General features: G+C 42.1%; 1 protein-coding gene across 3 annotated transcripts in view; it reads right to left on the bottom strand.

Moving 5' to 3' along the window:
• The window catches only part of WASF2 (WAS protein family, member 2), a 97,825-nt gene that overhangs the window by 25,759 nt on the left and 50,782 nt on the right, over nt 1-21,284 (bottom strand). For all 3 annotated transcript variants that reach the window (XM_011981686.1, XM_011981683.1, XM_011981685.1), the window contains one exon: nt 2,309-2,481. In XM_011981686.1, coding sequence (XP_011837076.1) covers nt 2,309-2,438 — 130 coding nt within the window. In that variant the 5' untranslated portion in view covers nt 2,439-2,481. The remainder of the gene's footprint in view (nt 1-2,308; nt 2,482-21,284) is intronic.

Below are 21,284 nucleotides of genomic sequence, written 5' to 3' on the forward strand. Positions count from 1 at the left end.
CAGAGTTGAGAAATTTGTAGGAAGTCTGAGTTTAAACAGTGACTTTGCCTCTTACTGGCTGTATCTCTTTAGGCAAGTTACTTTTTTTTTTTTTTTTTTTTTTTGAGACAGAGTCTCGCTCTATTGCCCAGGCTGGAGTGCAGTGGTACAATCTCAGCTCACTACAACTTCCGCCTCCCGAGTTCAAGCAATTCTCGTGCCTCGGCCTCCCAAGTAGCTGGGATTGCAGGTGTGTGCCACCATGCCTGGCTAATTTTTATATTTTTAGTAGAGACAGGGTTTCACCATGTTGGCCAGGCTGGTCTTCAACTCCTGACCTCAACTGATCTACACCCTCCGGCCTCCCAAAGTGCTGGGATTACAGGCGTGAGCCACTGTGCCTAGACAAGTTACCTTACTTTTCTGAGCCTTATTTTCTTTATCTGAAATATGGGAATACCACCACCTAATCTCATAGGATTACTGAGAAGATTAAATGAGATAATCTATGTCAAGATCTTATCCAAACCTGGCATAAAGTAGGCAATCAACAAATGTGGGTTCCCTTCTCACTCTCTCCCCATTCTCTCCTCTTAGGAATTATTTATTTCTGCCTCCCCTTATAGATTATGAGCTCCTGGAGGGCAGAGACCATTTCTTATTATTGCTGTATCCCCTCAGCATCTGGTACATAAAATATGTTCAACACATGTTTATTGGATGAATAAAGGGTCAGTTAGCCCCCACAATGTAAGAAAATCTTGTTTCCTTGGGCATAAGGTGGCTTTGGCCCTCAGATCAGCTTCCTCAAGATAGGAGTGGTCTGATCACAAGTGGGAGTGTGAGCAACGGCATCCATCAACACCACCCTGGAAATATAGCTGAAAGAGAGCATCACTTCAGTAAGTGGAAGTAAGAAGCATCATTAGCTAGATGTTCTTTGTCCTATGAAGAAGGAACCAGTGTGTGATTGATTGACTTCCACCCATTTGGCCTTCTCAGAGAGAGAGGCAGAAATTATGCCTTTAAAAATCAGTGAGGTCTCTGCAGCCTTGATGTGCTTCCTTGTCAGCTGCACTGCTGTTGCGCTACTGTCAGTGTTCCTTTGTATAAGACATGCACCGGCAGGGTTTCATTTCTTCATGATGCCCCATCTAGGTTTCTCTAAGCCCTGGATCAACTGAGATGGTCCCTGAGGTACGTGAAGGCTTAGGAATCTCAGACTCCATACATCATCTGGTCATAGAGTTCTGTCTCCTCAGGCTCCTATTTTAAAGGCTGGGCCTATTGCTATACAGGGGAATGCAGGCTTTCTTGATATTCCACTGCCTTCACTAAGGGCAGTGATGCGATAGGAGGCGTGAGTATCTGAAATAATTCACACCAAAATGCCTTTGCTAAGGAAGATCACTAAAATGGCATTTTGACGGAGGTTCTTATGGGAGCTGGAGTGGCACTAGACAAATGCAGAGCCAATCCAAGCATCTGCCCTTCCCATATCTCAGCTTCAAGCAAACAAAGTCAACTTGATTCAGAATGAAATCCAAACCACATGCATGTACCCCACCCAAGGCAGTCTCATTCATTCTTGCCAATTAAAAAAATATATATAGTTGAGCTGGCTTTCCTTCAGCTCCAAAACAGTCTGGGCTAACCCCCATCTTCCTCCCAAGGAAGAATGGCTCCAGCTACTATTTGTGTCACTGTATGTTCACACAGCTTGCAAAACTCCCAATACCCCAGAGAATGCAGAAGTAATTTGTACCCTGAACTTGGACCTGGGGGCTTGCAGCACAATTAAATGTGTACCAGGGTGGACAAGACAGTCAGAATCTCTCCAAAGGCATGTTTGCTTTACTCCTCTTTGGAAGAAAAGGGGTGGGGGTGTTGGGTAGATAAAGACTATTGGCACATTTGAGGCTTCAACAAAGTCAAGCTACATCGAACAGCTCGTGTAATTACAGGCACATTCCCCGACCCAAGATACTGCTCTGTGAACCTCCCACTTTACACACACAGAATTCTGCTCTGTCATTCCGTCTGCAGTTTTTGCTGCAGCCCTTCCTGCCACCCTTCCCACAGATTTCTGTTGAAGCAGGTGGAGGGGGAGGGGGGAGGGAATTTAGAGGGTGGTGGTAGATAAAGAAGGTTGAAGAGGAGAAGCTACACCAAAAGGGAGCCTCTCTTTGGGGAGGAGAGGGAGGATACATTTTCGCATTACCTAGGGAAGGCAGATGGGGGAGAAACAGGAACGCGGGAGGAGAAGGAAACTAAATAAAGAGCACCAACGACCCCTGAGGGCAAAGCATAGGCTCTCCGAGGCACTCACTCAGGCTGCCCAGCTGTCGGATGACATTTGCCAGGGTGATGTTGGTCACGCATTCCAGCTCGCTTCTAACGCTAGGCAACGTCTGACGGCACAGGTGCCTTGGCTCGATGTTCCTCGTTACTAACGGCATGGTGGACCTGCTTCAGGCAATGTTCTGAATGATGAAAAACAACCTAAAAAAGAAATAACAGGAAAGTATTACTCAACCACAAATTCCAAATTCCAGGCACACTAGGGCTGTGTGAATCTTTCTTTCTTTTTTTTTTTTGGTCTTACTCTGATCTAAAACAGCTTTTTAAAAAATCTTCACTCCCCCTCTTTTTTTTTTCTTTCACTTTTAAGTCCTCCCTCCCCTGCCCTTTTAAAGGTTTGCTATTAGAAGATCTGCTATGTAAGTTTAGAAATTCTGGACTGGTGACTGCTGCCTGAGGTACATAGGCAGCACAGAAACGTTAAAGTGCCAACTACTGCTCCAACCAACAAGAGTCCCCAGAGGCAAGGAGGCATGGTTAGAAAACAGCCCATTCAGCAGACACTGGACGGTATAGATCCTATCCTTGGGGTGTTCATAACCAGGACAGATCAGATTCTAGGCCACCAATTATAAAAATCAAAAAAGAACACTCTCACCTGATAATCTCCACAATGAAATCAAGCTGCCAATAGTGACTGATATACATTAGGATATAACTTTTCCAGTCCTTCCTTGGTGAATGGCTGTTAATGTACAGGTAACTGCTAGGCTAGGTAAGGTGGCTCACGCCTGTAATCCCAGCACTTTGGAAGGCTGAGGCAGGTGGATCACCTGAGGCCAGGAGTTCGAGAGTAGCCTGGCCAAGATGGTGAAACCCCGTCTTTTTTTTTTTTGAGATGGAGTCTCGCTCTGTCGCCCAGGCTGGAGTGCAGTGGCCGGATCTCAGCTCACTGCAAGCTCCGCCTCTCGGGTTTACGCCATTCCCCTGCCTCCCGAGTAGCTGGGACTACAGGCGCCCGCCACCTTGCCCGGCTAGTTTTTTGTATTTTTTTAGTAGAGACGGGGTTTCACTGTGTTAGCCAGGATGGTCTCGATCTCCTGACCTCGTGATCCGCCCGTCCCAGCCTCCCAAAGTGCTGGGATTACAGGCTTGAGCCACTGCGCCCAGCTGAAACCCGGTCTTTACTAAAAATACAAAAAACTGGCTGGGCATGTCGCAGGTACTTGTAATCCCAGTTACTCAGGAGGCAGGAGAATTGCTTGAACCCGGGAAGCGGAGGTTGCAGTGAGCTGAGATTGCGCCACTGCATTCCATTCCGGGTGACAAGAGCAAGACTCCGTCTCAAAATCTAAAAAAAAAAAAAAAAGTATAGCTAACTAGTAATGCCAGTATCTCTGAAGTTTAGTTTGTAAATTGACAGAATGAGAGAATATAAAGTAAACATTTTACACGTTCAATATGTCAAACATGATGCTGAGTAAACTGTGCTGTAAGATTCCCTGGTGCTTTCTCTTCTACCCAACAGCTCCCTTTCTCGCTCCCATCCGGTTCAACACACCTGGGCCAAAAGGCTCTAGAGACAGCAGGAAATGTCTGGAGCAGATCCGGAAACCTTCCAGTTACTGTTTCTTATCCGGTGGGCTGAGCCCCTTTCCCTAGGAAATCCCCCAGCACTTCAGGTTCATGCTGAGCTATTGTTTTAGATTTAGATCACCAAATTCCCAGTTTTATAAGGATAGGAGAGAGTTTTAATTTCCACAAAATGGATATGACTACAGTCAAGGCATACTGGACTGGTCCTCTTTCCACATCTTATGAAACTAAAAAAATCTAAAACAGCCTAATGGTTTTCATGCTAGGGAAAATGACAAATTCACTTCACGTGAAAAGGTAAAGCATAAAGTTAACATATCTAAGTCCTCAATTTTTTTTCTTATTTTTTATTCTTTTTTTGAGACAGGGTCTCGCTCTGTCACCCAGGCTGGAGTGCAGTGGCACGATCTCAGCTCACTGCAACCTCCAACTACTGGGCTCAAGCGATCCTCCCGCCTCAGCCTCCTGAGTAGCTGGGACTACAGGCATGCACCACCATGCCCAGCTAGTTTTTGTATTTTTTGTAGAGATGAGGTTTTGCCATGTAGCCCAGACTTGTCTCGAACTCCTGAGCTCAGCCTCCCAAAGTGCTGGGACTATAAGCATGAGCCACCGCGCCCAGCCTTTTTGTTGAGACGGGGTCTCGCTCTGTCGTCCAGTACAGAGTGCAATGGTGCAATCACAGCTCACAACATCCTTGACCGCCTTGCTCAAATGATCCTCCCACCTTAGCTTTCTGAGTAGCTGGGCCAAGTCCCCAATATTATAAACTCCTCTTTATATATAAATATATAAAGCAAAACAAGGGTTTACTTACATCAAATCTTAAAACACCAGCTCATCACCAAAAAGTTGATTGTGAATACAAAATGCCTAAACCAAACTAAACATTACAGACATATTGTCTGACCAAAAGAGAAAAAAAAATCTTTCAGGCTCAAAGGGGGAGTAGAACCCTTTGGAACAGACTGCTCCTTGTTATGGACATTCTGATCTGCTACAAGTAAAAATAAAACAGGAAGCCAGCAGCTTGGGGAACAAGATTTCCTGTCACCAACAGCAACAGCCCAAGAACCAAGAGAATCAGCTGTTTGCTTATAACTTTGAACCTCCCTTTAATAGTCACTGTGTGGCAGCTGTGCCTATCTTTGGGGTGCAGAGGTGTTTCCTGAATACTTGTCTACTGTCTAAGGAAATGATTTCCATTCCACTCCTCTGCTGAATTCTCCCTTTGACCCCATGGGTTTTCTAGTCCAAATCCTGGACTTTCCAATTTAACTCTTTCCCTCTTTTATTTAATGTAAAGGGTATCAGGTCCTAAGATGCAATCTTCAGCAACACATGGTAAAAAGAGTTTAGAACCGGAAAAGTGGGAGGAGGTTACACATGAAAGAACCTTGCAGGGCTCTGAACACCATCCTCTAGGTGTCCTTAGATTCCCAAATTTCAAACTTTCAAGATCAACCAGAAATTTGGTGTACAGCCAGGAATGACTGAAAACAGCCACTGTGGCTCTTCCACTGGTAATCATTTGAGTACTCATTCCAGCTTCTCAGAAGAGCTAAAAGAACCAGACCACCTTGAAATGCTGTGCTGAATGTGACCAATGACAGAGCATTCTGGACTTTCCCTCTGGATACCTAATGCAAACTAGATTCCAGATGGCTACATAAATTTCAGATTGAGGGTGGGGGGCAAATTCTAACACCTTGGTACTTTAGCATTTGTGGTTTTCTAAGTGCCTTGGATAAGCAGAACAAAAAATTCTGTTTAGGGTTTACCTGGAACCAAGTTTTCAAAAGCAAATGGCTTCTTGTCAAAAAGGCCAGTTACTACAAACAGCGGGAGGGTACTCAAGAAATAACAATATGTCAATATCTATTAGGGCAAAACAATTAGAAAAGTTTATCTGCTATTGTTTAAAGTGATTTGTTTCAAAGCCACCAAAGAGAGACAAAATTCCTTGTTATGTGAAATTACATGCACCATTGCTCATTTTTCTTTTGGATAATCAAGGACTGGTTTGTACAAGAAGTATGGAGTTATGCATGATCTGAACCACAACAGTAACTTGACCAAGAAGAAAAAATCTTACATTCAGGTGAAGATAAACTTAGAATTGGGCAAAAAGATTTCCAGGCTTTCTCTCTCACACTTCAAGTTATAGAAAATGTATGGGCTTTATGGAGTCAAGACATTCTTAGGTTAGTACCCTGACTAGTACACCTTACTAACTGTGTGATCTTGGGGGCAATTTTCCTAAAGACATTAAATAATATATATAAAATAAAATACCCACTACAGGGCTTTAAAAAAAAAAGGCAGTTATTTGTGGTTCCACAGACCCTAGGCAAATCCTCCTGTAGAATAAATCCTATTCACTGATAAATATTTTATTTTATTATTTAAGAGACAAGGTCTCACTCTGTCACCCAGGCCTCAGTCTGTTGCCCAGGTTGGAGTGCAGTGGCATGATCACAGCTCACTGAAACCTCAAACACCTGAGTTCAAGTGATGCTCCCACCTCAGCCTCCCACGTAGCTAGGACTACAGGTACACACCACCATGCCTGGCTAATTTATTATTTTTTATAGAGATGGCGCCTTGCTATGCTGTCCAGGCTGGTCTCTAACTCTTAGCCTCAAGGAATCTTCCCACCTTGGCCTCCCAAAGTGCTAGGATTATAGGTGTGAGCCACCATACCCGGCCCCTCATTGATAAATATTTAAAAATACTTTTAACCATAGACATGTGGTGGAATGCAATATTTACATAAAAAATTTAAAGACAAAACTGTAGCCTTCAAAGGAATTTGGTGGGTTTTTCCTGGAGGCTGTTTCCAGCTGTGATCCTGGACCTCCTGAAGAACATATACTATCTCTTTCTTCCAGTCTTTCATAACTGGATTCCTCATGTGAACCACAGAAAAAAGATGATTAGAATGACAGTTTTCTCAGTTCCCCTCAAGACTGTACATAACTAGCACCATTCTAGGCGCACTGGAGGAAAGTTAATATATTACATACAATGAATGCCTAATGACATTAAGATTTAATTCTTTCATGGAACTCCAGTTGAGAAAGGTTTCTCTATCATCAGTAGCACTTTACTGGTATAGTGCACTGGGTGTTGGGGAACCACTGAATTAAGGAAGTACAACAGGGCCACATTTGCATTTTAGACAAATCATTCTGCATAAGCACAGAAGTTATATTTGGGCAGGAGAAGGCTGGAAGTAAGAAGACCAATTGGGAAATTCTTCACAGGCTGAGAAGGAGAAAGTAGAAATGTAAAGGCCCACCCCACCATAGCTAGCAAATATGAACTGAGAAACTAGACAGGTGGCAGTTGCAGGGGTGAGTCCAGCCCTTCAGCCCCACCTGCTGCTCTCTTTAGTTTTATACAGTTACACTCACAAATGATAAAATGTACATTTCTTTATTAAAAGCGTCAGAAAAGAGCTGAATGCTAGCCCCAATGAAGGAAAACGAAGAGAAAGTGAAGAAAACCAATGAAGTGGTGGTTCTTGGTCAAAAAAAGAAATTCTGGATACACAAAAGAGTGGAATGCCTTATCTCTATGGAATCTGTGAAGGTCTTTTTCAGACATCTTTTACTTTGATTAGGGAAATTATATACTATAGTGATATCTGCTAATTTGGGGATTTGAGAAGGTCTTACCTTGGGAGATGTTAAATAGGAAAGGAATTAAATTAGAACTGCTGAGAATATAAAAGTTACAGGGAAGTAGATTTCAATTTATCTAGGTCATTTTAATTAGAATTGTCCTATAGTAGAATGGCTTATCTTTAGATAAGGTTATGAGTTCTCCAGCCCCATGCTCTGGATGATCAGCTATCAGGCATGTTGGGGGAGAAATTTCTAGCACTTATGAAGGCATTGGAAGGTCAGACTAGATGACCTCTACAATGCCTTCTAAATCAAAGATGTTATAATGTTTATTCTGGGCGTTAGTGTCCTCATCTACAAAATAAACGGACTAAGCTAAACAATCTTTTAGAAGCTTCTCAGCTCTAAAATTTCTAGATGTGCTTCTACCCAAGCTGCCATAATCTCCTCACTCAGCCAACATCCACTTGCATTCTGAACACACAATCAGAGGCACATTTAGAGACTGTAGAGAAGGGTGGATTATGGCCACGAATCATGCCCCTTCTCCAGGTCTACATTTGTCTAATTACCAGGACCTGTGAGATCTAGAATGGCCCAAAGGAAGTTCCAGACAGAGCCCTGAGGTTATTTATACCCAAGAGGCTCCCGGACTGATGGGGGAGTCAGCTACCCAAAAAAATTCCAAAGGAAAAATTGTATTTTGGACCAGCTCCAAACATCCAGGCCAGATTCAGCAGTAACCCCATCTTCATCTGTAGCAAGTTTCAGTCTAAGGGACTTCAGAATGAGTGTGAAAACAAATAAAAGACTGCCAGGCCTTTCTAGCCATGGCCTGGCAGTATACTGACCAGTCTGGACTGTTAACGCCATGATGGTATTCGTGCTTTGAAATGGAAACTGGATGAGGCCCTTTAAGGTCCCCTCAAACAGTGAGATTCTTCAAGTCTGTGTATTTGAAGTTATCATGGAATTGTTTTTTTTTTTTTTTTTTGAGATGGAGTTTTGCTCTTGTTGTCTAGGCTGGAATACAATGGCGCGATCTCGGCTCACCACAACCTCCGCCTCCCAGGTTCAAGCAATTCTCCTGTCTCAAACTTCCCGAGTATCTGGGATTACAGGCATATATCACCATGCCCGCTAATTTTTGTATTTTTAGTAGAGACAGGGTTTCTCCATGTTGGTCAGGCTGGTCTCGAACTCCTGACCTCAGGTGATCCGCCCACCTCAGCCTCCCCTAGTGTTGGGATTACAGGCGTGAGCCACTGCACCCAGCCCATCATGGAATATTTTTATATATCATATTTGGTCAGTATAAAGTTAAAAACAGACTCTGGGGCCAGGCACAGTGGCTCACACCTGTAATCCCAACACTTTGGGAGCTGAGACCAGAAGATTGCTTGAGCTCAGGAGTTCAAAACCAGCTTGGGCAACAAAGTAAGACCCTGTCTCTGCAAAAAAGTTTAAACATTAGCTGGGTGTGTGGTGCTATATGCCTACAGTCTCAGCTACTCGGGAAGCTGAGGTGGGAGGATCACTTGAACTCAGAAGGTTGAGGCTGCAGTGAGCTGTGATTGTGCCACTGCACTCCAGTCTGGGCAACAGAGACTCTAATATCCACCCTACTTTCTGAACTCTCATGACTCTGCTCCCAACAGCCTGGGGTGGGGTGGGGTGGGGTAGGATGAGGTGAGCTGGGGGTTAGAGGGTAGAAGAAAATACAACGGGAGGCATATCTGTGAGAGAAGGGCGGATACACTCATCTGTGCCCCACACTCTTAATTCCTGTTATTACCAGGACAGAAGACAGATGACTGCTCATTCTGGCTATGTTTATTACTAGCTGTTCATGACAAATAAACAATGCTACATTTTGAGCCAAGGTCACTGATAACACCTGCAGATTTCTATGGTCATATCCAAAAAGCAAGCATATTTGAGCTATAGCAATAACCGTCACAACAGAAATGCTTCTCAAGGCAGTTCCTCTTTGAAACATACCCCCAAAATGCTGATCAGCAGTAGCAGGGGATGGAACATGTGGGGATGTTGCATGTGTGGCAATTAGGACTTCTGCTTTCACTTCAGCGTTTCCCACTGTTCTGTAGTTAACAGCACTTTGGATGGGGACATATGAGAAAAGGTTTACTCTCGAGTTACCTCTTTCAAGAGATACATTTCTTTACGTTAAAGAATATGGCTGGGTGTGGTGGCTCACACCTGTAATCCTAACACTTTAGGAGGCAGAGGCAGGAGGACTGCTTCAGCCCAGGAATTTGAAACCAGCCTGGGCAACAAAGTCAGACCTCATCTCTACTAAAACCAAAAAGATTAGCTGGGTGTGGTGGCACATGGCTGTAGTCCCAGCTACTTAGGGGGCTCAGGCAGGAGGATTGCTTGAGCCTTGGAGGTTGCAGAGAGCTATGATCACACCACTGCACTCCAGCCTGGGTGACAAAGCCAGATCCTGTCTCAAAAAGAAGGCAACAAAAAAGAAAAAGAATATGCATTTCACCAGGTTTAAGAATTTCAGTTGGAAAGTCGAATAGTCATTTGACTTCAAAATGATAGACAATACATGGTCTTACTGTAATTTAAGTCTGTATATTAAAATGTTTAAAGTATGAATTTACTGTTGCATATAGCAGTCCTCATTACGATACAGCAACTACAAGGAAGAACACTTCATTATAGGCTTATGCACCCACCCACTTCCTGTTGAAATACAGGGTGGGGCTGAACTAACAAATATAACCACTCTCTCTCTCCAAGCACAAGGAATGACAAATCCGTTTAGGTCACTAAAACAACGTCCAAAGGAGCTAGTAGGACAGAAATGGAACTCCTGCGGGTAGACACAGAAAGTATTTGACTGGGAAAACTGAGAAAAATAGATTACTTGTGATCTGAAAGAGATATTTCCAATTTAATAAAGGAATGACACACCAATTCTGTGCCTACATCCAATCAATGTAGGGATACTTCTTGTCTTGATAAGGCTTCAAGACAGTAGCTGAGGAAACAGAACTTCTACACTCCAGTATCTTACTCCTTGAGCACAAGGTACATCTATGAAGGACCATTCATTCACACCTGGTAATTCCGTCACTTTTTATTATCTTTTGGGGGCAATAGCACCTTTTGTTCTTACCTTTTTACCCTTCAGGGTCTAATCATAGTTTTGTTCTTAAAACTAAAATTGGGGGAATCTCTTTAACCTTCAAAATTGGTTTCTTCTAGTATCAACTTTTTCATAGAAAACTGTCTTCTAAATGGCCAAAATTAGACTCTCTTTTTAGCAGGATCCATCTGGTTGTCCAAAAGAAAATACATTTAAACTATGAGTTGGAAACCTGGATTCTAGCTCTTAAGTCTAATGATGACAGGCAATCGGGGATAAAATTTCAATTCATCCCTCTAGTCCAGCTGTAAACTACACTAAAAAATGCTTGAAAGATGCTATATGAAACAGAGATTTTATATGCAAAGTATTCAGAGCTCTGAGGAAAAGATTTACCCGCATAAAGTATTTCTTGTATCTCCATCTTGGCCCAATTCCCTGTTATGGAGCCACTTAAATGACACAGGATCTACAACGTGGTCACTGATGATTTTCAGTTACAAAGTTCATTTTACTTTCCCAATCTAATGCCAATTTCTAGTAAAACCCATATCACCAAAATTGTATGGTTTGAAATACTTCAAACTACCCATCTAAATGGGGTTTTACTTTGATTGGATAAATATAGATTACAAATAATTATACTCATAAATGGAGAAATCTTACCCTTTACCCCTAATAAGGTACCAGATTTCTTTCAGCCATTGTCATCAAGTGAACATTAAATTTACACAGGAGTTTAACATGAAAAACAACTAAGCTGTTCTGAAAAAACAACACCCACACACAAAACAAAAAAAGTATCAAACCTCAACAAATCAGTTCACTAGATTACTAGATATATGTCAATAACTCACACAAGCCGCAATAAAATACCCTTCATATTCAAACGCTTCTTTTTAAATTTATAGCCAATGACAGAAGAGAGTGCTCTCCAATTAGTGGTACCCAGAAATTTGAGATAAGAGGACAGACACAAAATGCATTACCTCTCCAAGAACCTGGGAGAAAGCCAAACCTGGGCATGTATTCTCCTAGACAAACAGCCAAAAGTCCAATACACAGCCTGGTTTTATGGAAGGGTCTAACCCCATTTTACTACCCTACTCTGGGATGGAGAAGATGGGGCTAGACTGCAACCTCTCTTTCTTGGCTCTTGCAAGTTGCACTGAGTACTGTACTAGGTTAAACTTCCTTTGGACAAGACATTAGAGTACCCACTGGTGGATTAGCTACAGTGGCAGGTTTGAAAATGGAAGAGGAAGGAGATAATAAGAGCTGAATTGCACATCAGGCACTAAGTCTCAATTCATCTGGCTAGCTGTGTAACCATTTGTTTTAATTGTTATGATGCCTTACTTCTTATTTCAAGCTTCTCTTTGCAGTAACTGCACCCTCTCTGGGATGGAAAGACCAAAAAAGAAACCAACTTTACACAACTGAGAAAGGCCAGGGAAAACAAGGTTGCAGAGCAACAACAAAAAGAAAATTCAGCAAAATGTTCTGTTGACACTTCAGGGCAATACACAAACACGCCGTGTGTTCATGGAGCAGGCAGAAGCAGCAGTCCTGAGATGTGACTATTAATACACCAACTTAAGTGAGGAGAGAGACCTAGCAATCACAACTACATGTGAGACAGGGAGTGGAATTATGGAGCAAACTGCCATGCAATTCCATATGAACTATTCAATAGCCAGCTGTAACAAGAATTCATTCCTGAAAAAGTGTCACACACACATCTGTCACTAATGGCCAAGCCACCAAGTGACTAAGAGTCAGCAGCAAAGGGCAGCTGTACATCTCTCACAATGTTTAGTCAGCACTCAAAGCATGAGATTTACAAGCTAAAGTCCTTGAGCAGAGGGAAAAATAAGTATCTGTTCTTTCATTTCTAACCTCAGTTTACCATGAAGTTGCCAAAGCCCTAAAAATCTAGTAAGCAGTGGGGCAGAGCAAGAGCATGAACATTAAGAGACACAGGTGTGGGTTTCACTCTACCACTGCCACATTTTATAGCTTTGGAACCTTGGCAAGCAGTCTAATCTCTCAGTCTATTTCCTAGCCTGTTAAATAATTCTCATGACCCCTCGTCTGTAAAATTATTGTGAAGAAAAACGAAATAATGCATTTATAAAATGTTTAGCACAGTGCCTGGCACAGAATAATTAAAACAACAGTAGTAGTAATAGTAGTATCATGGTAGTGGTGGTGGTAGTAGTAGTAGCAGTAGAATGATTAACATCTATCTAGCACATGCACTGTTCTAAATGTTTTATATATGGTTCTCTTAACCATTATACAATACTGTCTTAATAAGCTTCAGGTCGTATTAATGATTAACTACTAATTACAGTGTTCTTATCAGTCACTGAATATTTATCAAGAAGACACTAAAAGACACAAAGAAGTATAAAATCTCTTCCTTGACTCCAGGAGCTTATAATTTAGTTGAGGAGAGAGAAAGAAGACCACAGTTAAGTAACAATACAGCAAATAAATAGAAGTTCAATTATGACAATAGAAAGGATGAAAAGATCACTGTGAACTGAAAGGACTGAACAGATTCCTTGGAACCTTAAAGATCTGAACTGGGGCTGGGTGCAGTGGCTCATGCCTGTAATCCCAGCACTTTGGGAGGCCGAGGTGGAGGATCACTTGAGCCCAGGAGGTCGAGATTAGCCTAGGCAACATGGTAAGACCTTGTCTCTACAAAAAAACTTAAAAGTTAGCCAAGTGTGGTGGTACACACCTGTAGTCCCATCTACTTGAGAAGCTAAGACAGGAGAATCACTTTAACGCGGGAGGTTGAAGCTGCAATGAGCCAAGATCTATGCCACTGCCTTCCAGCCTTTGGGACAGAGTAAGACTCTGTCTTAAAAAATCAAAACAAAACAAAACAAAACCCAAAACCCAAGATCTGAACTGGGTAGAATTTGGATGTAAAAAACAGAGGGAAAGGTTCTTCAAGGAGATCTAATATGATAAACAGAAGTCTTGAACTTTACCACTAGCATTAATGGAAAAGTCACAATTCCAACGGGTTTCTACCACATTTCATCAAATTTAGGATGCCACTGATTGAAAGAGGCATTACGATTCAAGAGATGTTAAAATGGGGTGGGTATGGTGGCTCATGCCTGTAATCCCAGTACTTTGGGAGGCCAAGGAGAGTGGACTGCTTGAGCTCAGGCTTTTTAGACCAGTTTGGGCAATGTGGAGAAATACCATCTCTACAAAAAATACAAAAATTAGCTGAATGCAGTGGCGTGCAGCTGTAGTCTCAGCTACTCAGGAGGCTGATATGGGAGGATCACTTTAGCCCAGGAGGTCAAGGCTGCAGTGAGCAGTGATCGCACTCCAGCCTGGTAACAGAGTGAGACCCTGTCTCAAAAAAAAAGCGATGTTAAAATGTGAGGAAAAAATGTATACCTCAAGTCAATGAAATATAAACATATTATTTTAGCGATAAGGTCTCATCATGTTACCTAGGCTGAAATTTAGTGGCTATTCACAGGCACAATCATAGTGCACCGAAGCCATGAACTCCTGAGCTCAAGCAATCCTCCGGCTTCAGAAGGTGGACAAGGTGGTCTTTAAAAAATCTCTCTAACACTAAAATGCATTCTATAACTCAGACTTACAAGAGAATACAGTTATGTACCACATAACAACGTTTCAGTCAATGATGGACCACCTATATGACAGAGGTCCCATAAGATCATAACACTTTTTTTTTTTTTTTGAGATGGGGTTTCACTCGTCACCCAGGCAGGAGTGCAGTGGCACAATCTCAGCTCACTGCAGTCTCCCCTTCCTGGGCTCCAGCTATCCTCCCACCTCAGCCTCCCGAGTAGCTGGGACCACAGGCACGTGCCACCACGCTCGGCTAATTTTTTGTATTTGTGGTAGAAATGGGGTTTCACCATGTTGCCCAGGGTGGTCTCGAATTCCTGAGCTCAAGTGATCTGCTCACCTCAGCCTCTCAAAGTGCTGGGATTACAGGAGTGAGCCACCGCACCCAGCCCCTTTTCTAGGTTTAGGTATGTTTGGATATACAAATACATACTGGCTGGGAGTGGTGGCTCATGACTGTAATCCCAGTACTTTGGGAGGCCAAGGTGGAGGGATCACTTGAGCCCAGGATGTTGAGACCAGCCTGGGCAAAATGACAAGGACCTGTCTCTATAAAAAATGAAAAACACAGCCGGGCACGGTGGCTCACACCTGTAATCCCAGCACTTTGGGAGGCCAAGGCGGGCGGATCACTTGAGGTCAGGAGTTCGAGACCAGCTTGGCCAACAGGGTGAATGAAACTCTGTCTCTACTAAAAATACAAAAATTAGCTGGGCGTGGTAGCACACACCTGTAGTCCCAGCTACTCGGGAGGCTGAGGCATGAGAATCGCTTGAACCCAGGAGGCGAAGGTTGCAGTGAGCCAAGATTGTGCCACTGCACTCTAGCCTGGCAACAGAGCGAGACTCCGTCTCAAAAAAAAAAAGAAAAGAAAAACTCAGCTGAGTGCAGTGGTGTGCACTTGTAGTCCCAGCTACTAAGGAGACTGAGGCAAGAGGATTCCTTAAGCCCAGGAGTTTGAGGCTGTGGTGAGCCATGACTGATTGCTCCACTGCACTCCAGCCTAGGCAAAAAAATGAGACTTCATCTCTAAAAAAAAATAGTAAATAAAATAAATAATCAATATAACCAGCCTGGGCAACATAGAAAGACCTTATCTTTACAAAGAAATTTTAAAATTTGTTGGATCCCATAAACATATACAACTACTATGTACCTACAAAGTTAAAAACTAAAAATAAAGGCCGGCGCAGTGACTCACACCTGTAATCCCAGGATTTTGGGAGGCCGAGGTGGGCGGATCACAAGGTCAGGAGTTCAAGACCAGCCTGGCCAATATGGTGAGACCTCATCTCTACTAAAAATACAAAGCCGGGCGTGGTGGCATGCACCTGTAGTCCCAGCTACTCGGGAGGCTGAGGCAAAAGAATCGCTCGAACCCAGGAGGTGGAGGCTGCAGTGAACCGAGATTGTGCCACTGCACTCCAGCCTGGGAGACAGAGCGAGATTCCATCTCAAAAATAATAATAATAATAATAATAATAATAATAATAATAATAATGAAAATAGGCTGGGCATGGTGGCTCATGCCTGTAATCCCAGCACTCTGGGAGGCTGAGATGGGCAGACTGCTTAAGCCCAGGAGTTTGAGACCAGCCTGGGTAAACCTCATCTCTATGAAAAACATAAAAAATTAGCCAAAGGGCCGGGCCTGGTGGCTCACACCTGTAATCCCAGCACTGTTGGGGGTCGAGGTGGGCAGATCACGAAGTCAGGAGTTCGCGACCAGCCTGACCAACATGATGAAACCCCATCTCTACTAAAACACAAAAACTAGCTGGGTGTGGTGGCAGATGCCTGTAATCCTAGCTACGTGGGAGGCGAGTCAGGAGAATCGCTTGAACCTGGGAGGAGGAGGCTGCAGTGAGCCAAGATCATGCCACTACACTCCAGCCTGGGCAACAAGAGCAAAACTCCACCTCAAAAAAAAAAAAAAAAAAAATTAATATAGCTTGGTAAATCCAGAAGAATGTCCAGACAGAGAGAGCAAGGATTTCTTGAGCCACTAGCTATATAACCTTAGGGTAGTTAATCTCTCGGAGCCTCATCCGTAAAATGGGGAAAATACAAACTACCTTATACTACAGTTTTATTTATTTATTTATTTATTTAGAGACGGAGTTTCACTCTTTCGCCCAGGTTGGAGTACAGTGGGGGCGATCTTGGCTCACTGCAACCTCCACCTTCTGGGTTCAAGCAATTCTCCTGCCTCAGCCTCAAGAGTAGCTGGGATTACAGGCACCCACCACCATGCCTAGCTAATTTTTCTATTTTTAGTAGAGACAGGGTTTCACCATGTTGGCCAGGCTGGTCTCGAACTCCTGACCTTGTGATCTGCCCACCTTGGCCTCCCACAGTGCTGGGATTACAGGAGTGAGCCACCACGCCTGGCCTTAGTTATTTTTACTTTTTTGAGACAGGGTCTGGCTCGGTCACCCATGCTGGAGTGCAGTGGTGTGAATGTGGCTCATGCAGCCTCAGTCTCCTGGGCTCAAGTAATCCTCCCACCTCAGCCTCCAGAGTAGCTGGGGCTAGAAGTGTGCAGCATCATGCCCAGCTAATGTTTTAGTTTTTATAGGAACAGGGTCTTACTATGTTGCCCTGGTTAGTCTCAAACTCCTGAACTCAAGTGATCCTCCCACCTCAGTCTCCCAAACTGCTAGGATTACAGGCATAAACCATCACGGCCAACTTAGGATAGTTCTAAGGATAAGATGGGATAACATATGTAAGCATTCCAGAGGGGTACCCAGCACCCAGTAGGTATTCAGTAACTGATAGCTCTCATTATTACTAACTCGAAGGAATGATGAGTTTATATGGACGTACCTCCTAGTAATGAAATAATCTGAAGAGAACAGGTCAAATTAAACAACAATGAGCATTACACAAAGGTGTTCCTAAATGGTCCTCTTTTATTTGGTTTCAGTGGAGGCCAAGAAGTAGGTGGGCCTCTTACCTTCTGAGACAGGCTCTTCAGGAATATGGAGACAAATACTGAAAAAGATGGATGGCTTCTGCTTACATTATACCTATTTTAAGGATTACAACAAAGGGTATCAGTCTTCCAAATCACAGTCAAGAGTCAATCCAGTATTTTCACTTTATGTACTTTGAAGGCAAAACATTCTTCAAGAGACTATTATCTGGATTGTGGTATTTCTTGATAAAAACACACAAAAAACCTTTCATCTTAAAAGCCTGAGGTGAGTGTCACCACTTCTAAGAAGCCTTCCTTGACTCTTCTAGTCTAAAGTCATTTTCCTCTCTCCAAGTGTCAATGAGGTATGCTGAACCTCTTTTACAGCAGTCACTACAGTCTATTTTATAGCATAGATTTTTGGTGTATACAACTCTTCGAGTACAGGAATTGAAAAACAAAGTATCTTCAAACCTAACATAAAGCAGTAGTAGCAACAGCAACTATCTGGTGACAAAGTAAAATTCTTAAAATTTCTTTTCATCCTATAGTGTCTGCTCAATAAATACCTGTTAAATTCCTAAAATGTACCAGATATTTATTCACATTTTCTTGACTATTTCTAATCCTCCAAACAATTTTCCAAGGTAAGTAGTAGTAGTTTGATTTTACAGATTAGAAAACTAAAACCCAGAGTGATTCATAACTTTACGAAAGTCACACAGACAGCTTTCAAACCCACATCCAACTGTGTCCCAACTTCATGTTCTTTCCAAGACACCACACTGACTCTACACAAAACACCCAAACTAAGAAGTTAGACAAATATGCCTAGACTTCTCATCTTTATACACAAGTGCCATCAAATTCCAGACTACTTTATTTCCCATGGAAAAAAAGACTGCATGATAACACAAGAAACCCTTCCTATTTACCCTAAAACTGAAATGGTTTTAATGAGTAAAACATACTGCTTTCTCCCTCTCTGCACCCAGTTTTAGCCAGATGCTCAGGGGCTTCACATCTTTCCTTTAAACAACATAAACACAGGCTTATTTAAAATCCCAGCCTCAGATAACATGTGCAGATGCTACTGCTTTTCAAACTCCTGTTTTCAAACAGCTAGGCATTAGGGGTTCCAACACTTCTGACAGGTTACTTTTATCTGCGGGGTCTCTGAGAATCACTTTAAGTTTCATTCTCTGTTTAGCTCATCAAATCTTCTCATCCGGGAATTTTTTTTTTTTTTTTAAAGCACCTAATCTTTCATCTTCTTTTACAATGAACTAAAATGCTCCTACAGGTAATTCTTAACCTGTATATGTGTATTTTAATATAATATTCTTCTGACTCTTTTTCTAAAAAGCACAGTTGTTTTTCCTATTTAGCCCAAACTAAGATAATTACATCAGAAGTGAGTTATCTCCCATCTATTTCTGCATATAGGGAATACTGAAAAGATGAGTCTTTTTTTAATTATTAAATGTAAATAGCTCATTAAATATAATCCAATTACTTTAATTGTAAAAAGGAAGTAATTACAATATGTACATGTATTCTTGCCTAGATTTAATATCTTAAATTAATCTTTTCAGCATTAGTATTTTAAATTAACCTTTGACATTAGAAAAATGCAAGAAACTGATATTTCTTTCAAAATATATATAAAGCTGTTCTTTATGGATCTTTGTTGTGATTTTACTTACAAACAATTTTATAGGAACTGCAAAGAGGGTCAATTAAATACCACCTGCCCAAACTGAACTGCTATTTCTTGTCTGCTATAAATCATGTTAAAGGGTCTGTTTTAAATTCTAATGCTTTAGTGGGACAAGAAGCCTAGAGATGAATTCTATCGCATTCCAATAATCACAAAAGCTTCACTTGTAAAGACAACTCCAAGACAAAATTTGTTAGAAGAAACGCCTATAATCCTAACCAGCATTTTGGGAGGCTAAGGCAGGTGGATCACTTGAGCCCAAGAGTTGGAGGCCAGCCTGGGTAACATGGCAAAACCCCATCTCCACAAAAAACACAAAAATTAGCCAGGTGTGGTGGCGCACACCGGTAGTCCCAGCTACTCAAGAGACTGGGGTGGGTGGCTCGCTTGAGCCTGGGAGGTAGAGATTGCAGTGTGCCAAGATTGTGCCACCACACTCCAGCCTGGGTGACAGGGTGACAGCCTGTCTCAAAAAAAAGAAAAAAAGAAGAGGACTGTCTCTGGTACAGTAGCCGAAACTTTCCATTACCTAATTGTTATTCTGCTACTATCAATCATAGCTCCCTGGGACCACCCTTGAGTATTCTTCTTGCTCTCTGGTCTCTAGCCCCTGGAGTATGCTGTTATAACATTTTCCCTCAGCGGACTTCTGGTTCTTCCATTTTTACTTTCTTAGTGACCAATGGTAAATAAATTGCATAGCTAAATCTCTATAAACTGCCTTGAAAATGGGCTTTGACACCGTCTATACACCGAAGAATGTCTTCTAGAATGCAGGGAAGAAGCTTATATAAATGAGAAATTAAGAAGATGGAGCTTTCCTACCAAAATCTACTAAAGAGTATTATTTTAAGATATGAATATGTATTTAGAAAAATAAAATTATATTTACATTAACACAGAACTTTTTCCAAAATTCAGAAAAGGCAAGAGTGGTATGAATAGACAAGCTGTGAAGGTAGCAATGGGCCATGTTTGTACAGCAGTTTCCCTCCAAATTAGAAGAGTTCTATTTAAAGTACTAAGACGTATCATGTGTTTTCAGCAACTCTTAAGGATTTCAATGAAATAGATTTTTCCCATTCAGATCTTATATTAATGAGCCAAAGGTGTATCTCTGCCTCACTGATACCATTTGGCAAAACAAATTAATGAAAGGCATGAGGCTGGCTGTGATTAATTCCTTTGGTTGTTCAGATTATATCTATGTTGCGGCAGCTCCTGACTACGTAAGGCACTGGTTTCTGCAGTCATCCAGCCTAACGACGGAAAGTTATTTTATGATCCAAAAAGACAGTGACATAGGTTACTGCAGGTTCCCTCATCTCAAACACTAATGGATTCCGAACAGTTACCAAAGTTTAGCTGAAGGAATGGAGCCTGATACCTGATGATGATCACAGTGCTCCAGAAGGACAGCAACATTAAAAGAAAATAAGAAGTAATTCCACAGGTAAAAGGTATACCAGCATCTAAAACTAAGTCCCTTGCAAAATTTAAACGATTCAAGTTTGATCTTGGTAACACTGGTATTTTGTACAAAATATATCTTATTAGGCCAGCCCTTGAAATTTAAAAAGGTGTCTTTAAATGCCTGCTGACCTAAAATTGCCATGTTCTATGCTTTAAAGGGATTGCTTTTCTAAAGGACAATATGATGCCAGATTCTGTTCAATGGAGATCAGAATACTATTTGGTGAACCTATTCTGCATCTGTGGAAGTAAAAGAGTAAGACTGGCTCACACACCCTGAGGGAGGATGGTATTTATATGGGCTCTCCCTCTGACCTCTTGGCAGCAAATGTAAGAAAGTCCTTTTCTGAGCCTTAGGGGCGGGCCCAGGACTTTGAACTACCCATTCAAACAGGGTTACAATTCCCCTCCTCCATAATTAAGTTCCTTTCCCATTCTCCATGCATGCATGAATTGCAGTGACATTGACATGGGGGCTTGACATTAGTCTTTGAAGGTCATTTAAATCCTCCTCTTTCCAAACTGCCTTAAAAGCAATGTATCATCCATTCCACAATGCCTGAGTGTAGGGTTTGACTAGATCGTACTCAAAGCAGAATCACCTGAAGAGTAAAAAGAGAGTTCCAAATTTGGGCATCATAAAAATAACAAATCAAAGAAATGAAAAGTGATAAAACTCATTTACTCAAAAGACAATAGTAAGAGAAACACTAACACCGAACATTGGATGAATGGAAACACTTCTACTGACAATCTCGTTTATCTAGGAGAGTAGAAAAGGTCATCCACTGGCCAGGCACAATAGCTCACAGCTGTAATCCCAGCACTTTGGGAGGCCGAGGTGAGTAGATCTCGAAGTCAGGAGTTCAAGACCAGCCTGGCCAACATGGTGAAATGCCATCTTTACTA

This window comes from Mandrillus leucophaeus, unplaced genomic scaffold (genome assembly GCF_000951045.1).
Source record: "Mandrillus leucophaeus isolate KB7577 unplaced genomic scaffold, Mleu.le_1.0 Scaffold23, whole genome shotgun sequence".
NCBI lineage: Eukaryota > Metazoa > Chordata > Mammalia > Primates > Cercopithecidae > Mandrillus > Mandrillus leucophaeus.